This window comes from Gorilla gorilla, chromosome 8 (genome assembly GCF_029281585.2).
Source record: "Gorilla gorilla gorilla isolate KB3781 chromosome 8, NHGRI_mGorGor1-v2.1_pri, whole genome shotgun sequence".
Taxonomy (NCBI): domain Eukaryota; kingdom Metazoa; phylum Chordata; class Mammalia; order Primates; family Hominidae; genus Gorilla; species Gorilla gorilla.
This window is the reverse complement of record NC_073232.2, coordinates 122,354,903-122,369,603: the sequence shown is the minus strand read 5'-3', so window position 1 is coordinate 122,369,603 and position 14,701 is coordinate 122,354,903. Positions and strand designations below refer to the sequence as shown.

Here is a 14,701-nt window from a genome sequence, read left to right as displayed (position 1 = left end):
CATCAAGGTACCCAAAGGAAGAAGAAAATACGTGCATGGGATATACCTAACTTATTTATTGGTTCCTATGACTTGAGTCATGCCTTTCTTTTCTTTACATATTCAGTCTGAATTGGGTATCCTCCCTTAATAAAGTGCTATACCCAGAAAACACACAAAATTTAAACCACCAAACACAATACTAGGTTGTCATTAAGGCTCTGCAAATCAAATACACAAATTAGATGTCCATTTCTCCTTTGAAAGACTGGAAGCAACTGGTCACCACTCCTCCTCCACCCCTCTTTTAACCTGAGGGTAGTTTGAGAAACATTTCCAAAGAGGGAGAAAAATTACAGCCTTCTAATTCAACTCACAGGACTTTGCAGGATCTGAGTAACTCGTTTCCTCTGCTCCATCATGTTGAAGTCTTGTCGTAGATCAGGAGACATGTTCCTCTCCCTAATGTATTCTGGGTCATTTTCATTGATGCGGTCAAAATATCTCTCTTTGTGAGGCATGCTGGGAGGAGGAGGAGTGGTAATCACGCCTTCGCTGGCACCTGAGCTCATGTTTTAAGTCTGTGGATTACTCTTGTTATCTGCATTAATAAACACAAAGAAGGACATCCATGATAAATTCATTAAATTCAAAATTTACATGGGTCAAGCAGAACTTTTACATTTTGCCCTCAGAGTTAACAGGTGCACTTTAAAAAGTAGCTTCTCAAAAATATTAGAACAATTTTTTATTCATATAAAAAGATCTTAGATTATAATGCTCGATTTGAAATTGATATTTTCAGAGCTAACAGAAACTCCTGGTTCAATTAAATTATGTTAATGTCATCAACTGCCCTTTTTTTTTTTTTTTTTTCAGATGGAGTCTCACTGTGTCACCCAGGCTGGAGTGCAGTGACGTGATCTTGGCTCAATGCAACCTCCACCTACTGGGTTCAAGAGATTCTCCTGCCTCAGCCTCCCGAGTAGTTGGGACTACAGGTGCGTGCCACCATGCCCAGCTAATTTTTGTATTTTTTTAAGTAGAGACGGGGTTTCACCATATTGACCATGCTGGTCTGGAACTACTGATCTCATGGTCTGCCCACCTTGGCCTCCCAAAGCATTGGGATTACAGGCATGAGCCACTGTGCCCAGCTGGGCTGAAGTGATCCTCCTGCCTTGGCCTCCCAAAGTGATAAGATTACAGGCATGAGCCTCTGTGCCTGGCCCCCAACTCCTACTTTTAATACCACATATGCAAAGTCATACTTTCTAAGTATTTCAGAGTAATAGGAACTAGTACAAACCAGTATGAATCACATTAGGGAAAAAATAGTCTTAAACAACATTCTTTTAAAGTGCTGCAAAGAACGAATTTTTAAAAAGTAGTTATAAAACTTGTGAACACTAAGGGTTTCCCTCTGATGTAGCCTTTGGCCATGCAGAATAGAAACAAGGTATCATGTATATACAAAATTCTAGTTTTAAAAATCTTATGCAAATATTTATGGAACAACTATCCAACATGCATGTTTAAAAAACATTAGGTTCAAGACACAAATAGATGAAACACTCCAGAATGGTGGCTTTCAAATATTTTATATTGTATTCACATACAAATATATAAGATACATAACTAAGATAAATTAATGACATACTTTCCCTTACTATGTGGTATATTCCGATATTTTCTATTTTAATCTACTTCATTTTAATACACGCTAGTCAAATTGATTGATGATCCACTAATGGGTTGTGACCCACAACTTGAAAAACAATGCCCTAGAAACTCTAAGTTATGGTCGGGAAGGAAACGGAAGGGAGAAGGGGTAGGAAATGTTAATTGAGAATGAATATATGCTAGAGAGGAGAGTAAGATTGATTTTTTTGAAGAAATATTGTAGCTTATTACATATTTCTTTACATATTAATATTTTTAAAATAGTACTCTTATAGTAAATCACATTTTTGTAATTTTTTTTTTTTTTTTAAATAGAGTTTAAGCTGGGCATGGTGGCTCATGCTTATAATCCCAGCATGTTGGGAGATTGAGGTGGGAGGATCACTTGAGCCCAGGAGTTCCAGATCAACCTGGGCAACATAGTAAAACCCTGTCTCTACAAAATAAATTAAAAAAAAAAAAAAAAAAAAAGCCAGGCGTGTTGGCATGCACCTGTAGTCCTAGCTACTCAGGAGGTGGAGGTGGGAGGATTCCTTGAGCCCAGGAGGTTGAGGCTGCAGTGAGCCATGATCACACCACTGCATTCCAGTCTGGGCGATGGAGTGAGGCAAAAAATTTCTGTATTCAGGCCGGCACAGTGGCTCATGCCCATAATCCCAGCACTTTGGGAGGCCAAGGGGGCAGATCATGAGGTCACGAGTTCGAGACCAGCCTGGCCAACATAGTGAAACCCTGCCTTTACTGAAAATACAAAAAATTAGTTGGGCGTGGTGGTAGGTGCCTGTAATCGCAGCTACTCAGGAGGCTGAGGCAGGAAAATCGCTTGAACCTGGGAGGCGGAGGTTGCAGTGAGCTGAGATCACACCATTGCACTGCAGCCTGGGCAACAGAGTGAGACTCCATCTCAAAAAAAAAAAAAAACAACTCTGTATTCATGAAAATAGTTCACAATTTGCTTTAAGAAATATGGGTGTTAAAAGAACTTCAGCCAGTCACAGATAAAATGTTACAACTATCTGCTTAGTTTAGATAGAAGGCTTTGCAAATAGCACAATGTCTACCCATTTAAAACACATCAATGTCAGCACTGCAGAAAGATAAAAACATTTTCAAGCTCTCTGAGGATATTACAAAGGGCTGTTTATGATTCTATGAATTATACATCTGAAAGCACATTTTTGGGGGAGGAGTTTTGAAAATAAGTACCTATAAAACAGATACTCTAAACACAGAGCCACTTAAAGATACTCCCAATCATCACATTTCTATCCAGTCCCTTAGCCATCCAACTCCTAGGATTATTATTCATAGATAAGAATAATATTTCTGCAATGTTTCAGTATATTCAACCATTTCAAAGCAGAACTACAGAAGACTAGGCTCCTCTGAATCAAATCAATTGACTGCCTTAAATTGAGGATCATTGTACAAAACTGGCCAGTACTCTTCAATCATGTCAAGGTCATGAAAAATAAAGACTAGGCTGGGCGCGGTAGCTTATGCCTGTAATCCCAGCACTTCGGGAGGCCAAGGCAGCCAGATCATGAGGTCAGGAGATCGAGACCATTCTGGCTAACACGGTGAAACTCTGTCTCTATTAAAAATACAAAAAAATTAGCCAGGCGTGGTGGCAGGCGCCTGTAGTCCCAGCTACTCAGGAGGCTGAGGCAGGAGAATGGTGTGAACCTGGGAGGTGGAGCTTGCAGTGAGCCGAGATCACACCACTACACTCCAGCCTGGGTGACAGAGCGAGACTCTATCTCAAAAAAAAAAAAAAAAAGAAAAACAAAGACTAAAGAACTGTAAGTAACTGTTCCAGATTAAAGAAGACAAAGGAGACTAAGACGTGACAATTAAATGCAACATGTAATCTTGGATCAGATCCTAGACCAGGAAAAGGACATCAGTGAGACAATTGGTGAAATTTAAATAGAATCTGTAAATTTGATAATAGTATTTACATCAATGTTAATTTCCTGAAACTGATAATTACAACATGGTTATGGAAGATATTATCATTTAGGGAATCTGGGTAAAGGACAAACAGGAATTCTTTCACTATTTTTGCCAACTCTTTTGTAAGTCTGAGATAATTTCAAAACAAAGCACAAAAAATCCAAAATATATACATAAACATTAATCCAATATAAGACAAATCCAATCTCAACACAGTCAAAGGAAAATATTAATACCACAATTTTCAGGGCCCTCCTGAATTTTATAGTATACCATGTTCTTTCCTCACCAAAGAATTTTTAAAAGTTTGCTCACAGGTAAGATAGGATACAAAACACACTTACGAAAAGAAAACCCCCAAACAATACCTGAGCTATTAAACAAAAACAGTCATACATACGAAAGCTATATTCCCAATCCACTTAGATTAATATAAGAACCCTCAAAACTCAAAGTAACAGAGGTAGTAACATTGTATAATTGTTAACATAAACAGTATCTGACATATGCTCATACCATGTATTTTGTAAAGCTGTTCATTATCAAATTAACCCAAAGTGTTCACAGACTGAGAAAAATACCCCTACGTTCAATTCTGAGCTCACCAGCACTGCTAGTGCCATTCTTGCCTATCTTACAATCTGGTTTGCTTGTATTCAGGTCCACTTGTAGAGCCCTTTCCACCTGAGTTACCTGTTAGATGCCTCTAGATGAGCTGGACTCCTGATTTGGGCTCTGTGGTACATCGTTTTTCAAAGACGGCCTCAAGAATTCTTCCATGCTTCCCTGCGATCTACTTTTTCCACTAAGAAGTACTGACTATTTTCCTATCCCTTAAATCTGGTTTGGACTTGTGATTTGCTTTGACTAAAACAATGTGGCTGAAGTGACATTATACACTTTGAGGGTCGTGCAGCTGCCACACCATGAAGAAGCCCATAATGAAAAATGAGGAGAAAGAGGCCCAGCTGTCCCCAGTAAGCCAGGTTCCCAGCAGACTCCCCACCCCCCGAGCTAACTATCGCAACATGAATGAGTCCAGGTAAAAGCAGGTAAGGTGCTACTCAGTCAACATACAGAATCATGAGAAATAATAAATTGTTAAACACACAAAACTTTGTTTTTGTTGTTTCTTTTTTTTACACAGCAACAGATAACTAAAGTGAAAACTGGTGTTACTGGTGCTGTAATAACAAAAACTGAAAACGTGGCATTAGCTCTGGGGCCTAGGCAGCGGGAAGGCTATTAGTGGAGGCTGACAAGGCAGTGAGGAGACTGCTACTGGAGGTTGGAGAGAGGGTTATGTTGCATAATGAGAGCACAGACTAACAAGAATGTGTTAACTTGAAAAGTAGAAAACATGCTTAACAAATGTGGAGCTGGCTAAGATTTCTAGGCAGAATGCTGAAAGAGCCAACTGAATTTTGTTTTTTTCCAAAAAAATATTTTTATATAATAATCTATAACAAATAATACAGACATCCCTTATGCCCTTTTCCCCAGTTTCTCCCAATGGCAACACTTTGCAAAACTATATTACAGTATCACAACCAGGACACTGACAGTAATATAGTCAAGAAGGAGATTATTTCCATCACCAGAAGTACTCCTCATGCTGCCCTTTAATAGCAATGCCCATTTCCACTCCCTCCTTAATCAGCAGCAACCACTAATCCATTCTCTATTGCTATAATTGTCATTTAAAGAATATTATACAAATGAAAATATGCAACATATAAAACCTTTGGGGATTGGCTTTTTTCACTCAATCATTTACTGAAGATTTGTGGAGGCTGTCATATCAATAATTTGTTCCTTTTTACTGTTGAATGCTATTCTATGGTATGGCTGTATCATTATTTGTTTAATCATTTGCCTACTCAAAGACAACTGGTTATTTCCTGTCTTTGACTATTATATAATTATAGCATATTTTTTCATTAATAGCAAAAAGTAGAAACAACCCAAACATCTATCAACTGACAAACACAAAGTATAGTATTTTGTCATATGGTAATCCAGAAAGTGGAATATTACATGGCAATAAAAGGAAATGGAATAGTGATATGTGCTTCAACATGGATGAACCTTGAAAACATTGTAAGTGAAAGAAGCTAGTCACCAAGGACCACATATTGTATGACTCCATTTATATGAAATGTTTAGAAAAGACAAATCTATAGAGGTAGAAAACAGATTAATGGCTGCCAAGCACTATGGGAAAATGAGGAGTGGCCGCTAATGAGATTTATTTTTGGAGTGATGAACATGTTCTAAAATTACTGTGGTGATAGTTGTACAACTCTGTGACTATATTAAAAACCACTGAATTGTATACTTTATATGGCCAAATGGCATGGTATGTGAATTATCTCCATAAAACTGTTATTTTAAAAATCCAACCTGAGAAGCTACTGACCACCTTGCAAGCTTGGGAATGGGGACTCTCTTGTAGTCCTCACAATGGACGAGAACTCCATAAATGGGGGCTGAATTAAGTTACTTTACTATATCACAACTCCTTCCAAATAAATCTGGTTTGCATTATTTCTAGGCTGGGAATAGTAAAAACAATCTTTTGAAAAGAAGTTATTACTTAGAAAAAAATCTTTCCAAACTTAAAATTCTTGGCAGTTTGAACAGCTTTCTTTAGAATAAGCAAAGAGATGGCTGTACTTTCAAGTACCAGACCTATTGTTCCACACTTCAAAGAATAATCAAAGATATGCCAAGACCGCAAAGCAGCATATTTGGTTAAAAAACAAAACAACAAATGCTATTTCAGTTTTTCTTGATGAAAGTTACTATGAAATTTTAAAGTTATTTGAAGTTCTAGAAAACAACTTAGACCCTACACAAACTATGACAAGCTGCTATCCTTAGATCACTAGTGAAATTTTCTTCATTTTAAGTTCTAAAAGACATGAGCTGCTTTTAAATGCTAGCCAAAATTTTATATACAACTGACATGGAAATTGACAGATCTGAAAACTTGAAGCAGAAATAGATAAAAATGAAGAAAAATGGGAGAAAAAACCCAAATGAACCTGGCATTGAGCAGCACTGAGTAATACAGATGGCACTAAGTGCGCAAATGGAGAAAAATTTAATTATCCCACAAAGCACTAGGCTCTTATTCTTAAAAGGCTATTGATTTTATATGAGCTTCTCTTGAAATATTTCAGACTAGATTCAATGATCACTTTTTACAGATGAGAGGAAACTATACTCAGTGGTGTTCAGTGACTTTTCTAAAGTTACATTGCTCAAATATCATATTATAAAATCATAATAATGATGTTTATTAGCATTACCATGTCATCCAGATTGCCCCATAATCAAAATTTACTCCTTCAACGAAGTATAAGAAAGAAAACAGACCCACCACACCATGTTTATGGATGTATTTTATAAATACCATCCACTGAGAGGAATAGGCTATTAAGAAGAACTAAAATTCTAGTGCTTGTAATAGACTTAATGGTCCGTTTGCCTAGCATGCACAGAAAAATAGATGTACAAGTGGGGTAGTTGTATAATGGTGGTTTATTTGACCTAAATACCAAAGGGACAAGTTTTAAGTAACTACATCATTAAATATTAAAAAGTACTCACTAACATATTATCAATACAGTAGTTCCCCTCCTTAACTGCAGTTTCAGTTACCTGTGGTCAACCACTGTTCAAAAATGGGCGAATATAGTACAATAAGATTTTGAGATATAGGGAAAGACCACATTCACATAACTTTATATTTTTCATACATACACACACACACCCACACACCATAAAGACACTTAGTATCTTTGCCTTCAGTACTTAGCAAAACATATAAATAAGATGCATAAAGACAAAGAGTATTAGGAGATGGGCAGATCAAGAAGCTCAATGAGCAGGCAGATAAATGGTATAATAAAATATCATGGAACATTCCACACAACTTTGAGTTCCAAACAAAAAGGAACTACATGCAAGGTATGGACCACTAAATTGGCTCAAGTCCATCTGAAAAGGAGACTACGTTGGCTATTGATCAGTATATAGGAAGTCTTAACTCTTTACCTGACAGATGACCACTATGACTTAATTACAAGCTATTAACAAAATGACATTGATTGTGCTCTGGGTAATAATAAATTGTATTTAAGTTTCACTTTAATATAATTTAGCATCATATTAAAAGAGTTGAGGGCTGTATTATGAAACAAAACAAACCTCAGAAAAATATTCTGTTGGGACCTAAAGAGTTAAGACAAGTATAATACACCAACTGAAATAAGTGGTAACAGAAATTGATCTAATATAGATACTAAATAAAAATGCATGTATACATAAACATGTCTAAACTACAAAATCAGTAATTTAATGAAACATTTTAAAGCAATCACAGAATTCCAGGTACTATGCTCTACACAGATTTTCTCATTTAATATCCTTTACAACTCTGGCCAGGTGTGGTGGCTCACACTGGTAATACCAGCATTTGGGAGGCCAAGGTGGGCGGATTACTTGAGGTCAGGAGTTGGAGACCAGCCTGGCAAATATGGTGAAACCCCATCTCTACTAAAAATGCAAAAATTAGCTAGGCATGGTGGCATGTATCTGTAATCCTAGCTACTCAGAGGCTGGGGCAAGAGAATTGCTTGAACCCAGGAGGTGGAGGTTGCAATAAGCCAAGATTGCACCACTGCACTCCAGCATGGGTGACAGAGTGAGACTCTGTCTCCCCAGCCTCCAAGAAAAATCCTTCACAACTCTATGAAAAGGCGACCAGTATCCCCAACTTTAAAGATAAGAAAACTGAGGGGTTTTTTTTCAGTTTAAAAAATAAATTATATTTATTTAAAGTATACAACATAATGTTTCCCCACCCCTTTTATGTTAGGTTCAGGGGGTACATGTGCAGGTCTGTTACATAGGTAAATTGTACGGCATTGGGGTTTGGAGTACAAATGACTTCATAAGCCAAGTAAGTGAGCAGAGGACCTGATAGGCAGTTTTTCCGCCTTCACCCTCCTGCTACCTTCCCCATTCAAGTAGGCCGGGTGTCTATTGTTCCCACCTTTGTGTCCATGTGTATTCAATGCTTAGTTACCATTATAGGTGAGAACATGCAGTATTTGGTTTTCTGTTCCTGTGTTAATTTGCTTAGGGTAACAGCCTCCAGCTGCATCCATGTTGCTGCAAAGGACATGATTTCATGTTTTTTTTTATGGCTGCATAGTATTCCAAGGTATATATGTACCAAGTTTTCTTCATTCAGACCACTGTTATGGACATCTAGGTGATTGATTCCATGTCTTTGCTATTGTGGATAGTGCTGCAATGAATATATTTGTGCTTGTGTCTTTTTGGTAGAATAATTTATATTCCTTTGGGTATACACCCAGTAAATGGGATTGCTGGGTTGAATGGTAGTTCTGTTTTAAATTCTGTGAGAAACCTCCTGCTTTCCACAGTGGCTGGACAGCAGTGTATAAGTGTTCCGTTTTCTCCACAACCTTGCCAACATCTGTTATTTTCTGACATTTTAATAACAGTCATCCTGACTGGTATGAGAAGGTATCTCCCTGTGGTTTTGATTTGCACTTCTCTGATGATTAGTGATGTTGAGCATTTTTCCATATGCATGCTGACTTGTGTGTATGTCTTCTGAGAAGTGGATGTTCATGTCCTTTGAGACTATTTTCTTATGGGGTTGTTTACCTGTTGGGTTAAGTTCCTCATAAACTCTGGATATTACACCTTTGTTGGATGCATAGTTTGTAAATATTTTCTACCATCCTGCAGGTTGTCTGTTTTCTACGTTGATAGTTTCTTTTGCCATGCAGAAGGCTCTTTAATTATGTCATACTAGTTTATTTTTGTTTTTTTGCAATTGCTTTTGGAGACTTCATCATGAAATCCAGGTTTTCTCCTAGAGTTTATAGTTTTAGGTCTCACATGTAAGTCTTTGATCCATCTTGAGTTGAATTTTGTATATGGTGAAAGGAAAAGGTCCAGTTTCAATCTTCTGCATATGATGGCTAGTCAATTACCCCAGCACCATTTATTGAATAGGGAATCCTTTCCCCATTGCTTGTTATTGTTGACTTTGTCAAAGATCAGATGGTTGTACGTGTGTGGCTCTATTTCTGGGTTCTCTAACCTGTTCCATTGGTCTATGTGTCTGTTTTTGAACCAGTACCAGGCTGTTTTAGTTACTGTAGTCTTGTAGTATAAAAACTGAGGTTTAATAAATTTGTCTCGGATTACCAAAGGTTCTTCTCACAAATAAGGAAATTACTCATGGTTATAGATCTTAACAGGCATGGTGGAGTTAGCCAAAAAATATGAGATGGCTCAAAGGACTATCATTTCCTAGAGATATATCCAGCCATTAGATCACTGACTTTATTTGGGGGAGGAGGGATGAAAATATTATACGATCACAATACTCAATACCAAAGTGGAAATAGTAAATATTCTAAAAGTAGCAATAAAATTTGCACAAAGTCTTCCATGGCTATCAAACCTACACATGTGGAAACCTACCTACCTCTCTGGCCTACTGCTGGAATTGTCAGATTGGTCCGTATTATTCTTAAATTCCTGAACCCCGTTTTTGTTCTTTTGAAATGACTTGTTATCTTTAAAATAAAACTAAATTCTAAACCTCAATATAAAGTCCAGGAAACAATAAATCTATAGTTGTTTAGTAAAAGTTAGGACTGAGCCTTAGTTTAAAATCCAACTTAAAGTCAAGGGAGAAAACCCCCACAACAATAACAAAATAAAATAAAATAGTAACAGCAACCCACTGCGGTACTAAATGTTCTGTACTTAATGGAAGTTGATGTCTGACTAAGCAGTCATTCAAAAAAGATAAAATATGTGTCAATTGGAGGCCACAGCTAAGAGGGTGTTTCAGTTTCAAATTTTGTTTTACAAATAAAAATATAATATGAATTAATATAAACTCTTGGCAAACACGAGTCTCCTTGTGATTGTACAATTGGAACAAAGCAGTTAGATGTAGTCATAACACACACATTATTCATAATGTAGGTGCAGAACAGTAAGTAAAAAAATGTCAAGTAGGGGCTGGGCATGGTGGCTCACACCTGTAATCCCAGCACTTTGGAAGGCCAAGGTAGGCGGACTACCTGAGCTTAGGAGTTCAAGACAAGCCTTGGCAACATGGTGAAACCCCATCTCTACTAAAAATACAAAACATTAGCTGGGCGTGGTGATACATGCCTATAGTCCTAGCTACTTGGGAGGCCAAAGCATGAGAATCGCTTGAACCCGGGAGGTGAAGGTTGCAGTGAGGTGAGATCACGCCACTGCACTCCAGCCTGGGCGACAGAGCAAGACTGTCTGCCAAAAAAAAAAAAAAAAAAAAAAAAAGTCAAGTAGGTGCTTGTTACATCAACATAATCATTCAACAGGGTGATTCAAAGACTAAAGACAGAGTTGGACAATGCTGAGGATCAATCTAACCTCTGTGTCACTAACGATGAAGGATATTTTATTGATCTACGTTACCTGTTACAAGGAACAGTGAGGCAAACAGATTTCTGTACTTGAGGTGATAGTGGGGGTTGGGAGAGGAAGAGAGGCAGTTACTTGCTTAGACATTGGTAGAGGTGAAAATAACATTCATTGGTAAGTTGAAATAAAAATCTTTATTATAATTAGGTCAAATTTACCAGTTACAATGGCCATACAAGGAGCAGGGTTACAAAGTTGGAAACATGTACAGAAAGTTCAGAGAAAGTATTTCTTCAAGTCCAAACTCAATCATTAATCATTATCTAACATTAACTTGAATTGTTCCCAACATAAACCATTTGGAAAAGTAAATATGAAACTGATTTTATACATATATCATATATATTATAAACATATATCATATATACATATGTGTGTGTACATATATATATATTCCTATGAAATAAGTAAAACAATCAACCACAGAAAGGCAATCCCTCAAGTATCTTACAGAACCCAAAGACACACAGCCTTGGTGCGCCTTTACTCTCCTTTCTACAAAATATAATGAACATTCTATATATATTCCCTTAGTCACCATTTGTCTTCAATGTGGAGTTTTGGAAAATGGTTGAGAAACAAAAGAAGGGTTCCCCACCCCACATCCCAACCCCTTCCTTAGAGAAAGCTGACAGAGACTAGTGGATTGATTACTTAGATGTGCGTCTCAGACATTTAGTTTCTGTTGAGTTCCCTGCTATTAGAGAAAATTTTAAAATTGAGATCCAGGAAACTATCCAGAACTTGACAGCTCATGATAAATGAGAGGTTTTAAAAAGAGGAATCACTAGAAATTATTATTTTTAAATAAACATTCATTGCTCTCAATTTCAGGAGATACCGTAAGTCTTTGACTCTTATTTGGTAGTCTTTCTAGGCAAAAAGCTTTTTTTTATTTTTTAAAGAAACATCAACTCTCACATACTTCATACTTTACTGCATACCCACTGTACAAATCTCAGTGGACCTTTTCTCAAATGAATATTCAAATAAAATAATATAGGAAATTTAACTTCCCCAAATTCCAATCTTACATCTACCTATTTCACAAGCTGAAATTACTTTTTAACTGAAGAAATGCAAATAATCCAACAAAGCTTATTATTAAAAATGAGCTGAGTCTGCAAAATAAACATGCATCGAAAAGGCTAGTCTAGGAAACTGATTTGTTACCATGGACTATGTTTCTGTGTTCCATTCCTAATACAGTCATTGTGACGTGCCACGGTGGGGGAAAGGGAGGGATGGAAAGGCACAAAAAAATGAGACAAAGTTCCTTATTTTAAAAATTGGAGGAAAATACACAAAAAAATATTAAAGAACCACAGGGTATAATTACCAAGAGTTCATTTTGATCTACTATTTCAGATATTCAAGCTAAAGACTTTTGGCTTTCACAACTTATAAAATACAGCTGCAAAAGTCAATCCAAAATCTGTAGGCAACTCAACACACTGCAACTGCAAAGCAGTTGGATTTGAAGGAGGAGTTTCTGCCTTCCGATTTTGGCTGCTAAGGAACATTTCAAGATCATCACAACTTGATCTGTTTTGTTTATGAAACGCCTAATATTGTGCCATGAAAATGCATATTATTAAGCACAGATAATGGTACTTGAAAATTACTTGCAAAAATACTTTTTGGTTATAACCTGCCACTTTAGCAATTGGTTAATGGTTTTAAGTGGAAGTTCACAAAAAGAGATTTTTATCAATTTCAGAAATCTGTTTCTCAAAACTGATTTGTCAAAAACTTGCTTTTTCAAATATATCATCTTTTAGATCTAAAGATTGACATTCAGCCATACTACTGTACTATAGTGGTTGAATAGTGTCTTCCCTAAAAATTCATGTCCCCAGAAGCTCACAGTGTGGCCTATTTGAAAATAGAGTTTGTAGATCAAATTAAATTGAGATCATACTGGATTAGGGTGAGTCCTAAATCCAACGACTAGTATAAGAGGAAAGTGAGAGAGATTTGGACACCAAGTAACAGAAAAGACACAAAGGAAGAAAAAAGCCCTATGATGACAGGGCAGAGATTGAACCGATGCAGCACAAGCCTAGGGACCAAGCTGGGAACCATGAGAAGCCCAGGGAGGAGCATGGAATAGATTTTTCCCTCAGACCCTTCAGAACGAACCATTCCTGCCAACACCTTGATTTTGGACCTCTGGCCTCCAGAACTGTAAGAGAATAGATCTGTTGTTTTTAGCCACCGGGATTACAGTACTTTGTTATATAGCAGTTCTAGGAAACTAATACATATACTGTTCCAAAGGAATTTCCATCCTAATATCTATTTTTGAAAGCATTTTACCATCAACAGTGTGAATAGATAGCACACCTTTGCAGAATCAATGTCAGCTCTTCAGAAATAACAAATCGTCAAAACACTAACCTGAACAAGACATCTGATATACATAAATGCAATGCAACATTCTGGTTTTCCACAATGGCATGACCTTTGCCAACTACCCCGTCAGTCAGTGTTTCCAAGGAAATCTAAAGCAAGAAAAATATGAACATTCTTGTCACATCAGATGAACAAAAATTTCTTTGTAAAACTGAAGATTCATAATGAAGGCCAACCACAAATTAAAGATGCAGCAGGCTCTACTGCTTCCATCATAGCGGAAACACTGTTAAAGCAGTTACTAAATCATAAAATACTACGGAATATATTTTCACTTAAGCAAGGGTGGACTTAAAAGCCACTTGCTCAGGACCAGGCGTGGTAGCTCATGCCTGTAATCCCAGCAATTTGAGGGGCCAAGGCAGGTGGATCACTTGAGGTCAGGAGTTCAAGACCAGCCTGGCCAACATCTCTACTAAACTCCATCCCTACTAAAAATACAAAAATTAGCTGGGCGTGGTGGTGGGCGCCTGTAATCCCAGCTACTTGGAAAGCTGAGGCAGGAGAATTGCTGGAACCTGGAAGGCAGAGGTTGCAGTGAGCTGAGATGGCGTGCCACTGCACTCCAGCCTGGGTGACAAAGCCAGACTCAGTCTCAAAAAAATAAAAAAAAAAATAAAAGCCACTTTCTAAAGCAAGTGGGTTTCTTGCCATGTGTACGTACATGCTGCATTTCTGCTATTCTGCTCACATTGGAGACCACTGAACCCACACCTTGCAGGTTCATGCCAGGCTCTGGGACCCTTGGATTATGAGAAACCCTAAGAAACTAGTTTAGTATCTCTCAGCATCAAGTCAGTCTTGCAGTTGTTCCCACTCTGATGTTCTGACACTGATGTCAAGAACTACCTGAGACTAAGTAATCTATAAAGAGGTTTAATTTACCACAGTTCCACAGGCTATACAGGAAGCTTGGCTGGAGAGGCCTCAGGAAACCTACAATCATGGCAGAAAGGTGAAGGGGAAGCAAGCACATATTTGCATGGTGGCAGGAGAGCAAGCGAGCGAAGGAGGAAGTGCTACATACACACTTTTAACCAACAAGATCTTGTGAGAACTCTATCATGAGACAGCACTAGGGGGATGGTACTAAACCATTAGAAACCACCCTCATGATCCAATCAACTCCTGCCAG

The 14,701-nt window shown here is 37.6% G+C and overlaps 1 protein-coding gene across 28 annotated transcripts in view; it reads right to left on the bottom strand.

Annotated features, from left to right (window-relative positions):
• Positions 1-14,701, bottom strand: part of ADD3 (adducin 3) — a 170,960-nt gene that overhangs the window by 33,225 nt on the left and 123,034 nt on the right. For 18 of the 28 annotated variants that reach the window (XM_019034903.4, XM_055352111.2, XM_019034899.3 and 15 more), the window contains exon 2: positions 357-580. In XM_019034903.4, coding sequence (XP_018890448.1) covers positions 357-551 — 195 coding nt within the window. In that variant the 5' untranslated portion in view covers positions 552-580. Of the gene's footprint in view, positions 1-356; positions 581-13,551; positions 13,656-14,701 lie in introns of all 28 variants that reach the window. The other 10 variants (XM_055352103.2, XM_055352112.2, XM_055352108.2 and 7 more) reach the window with 1 other exon arrangement.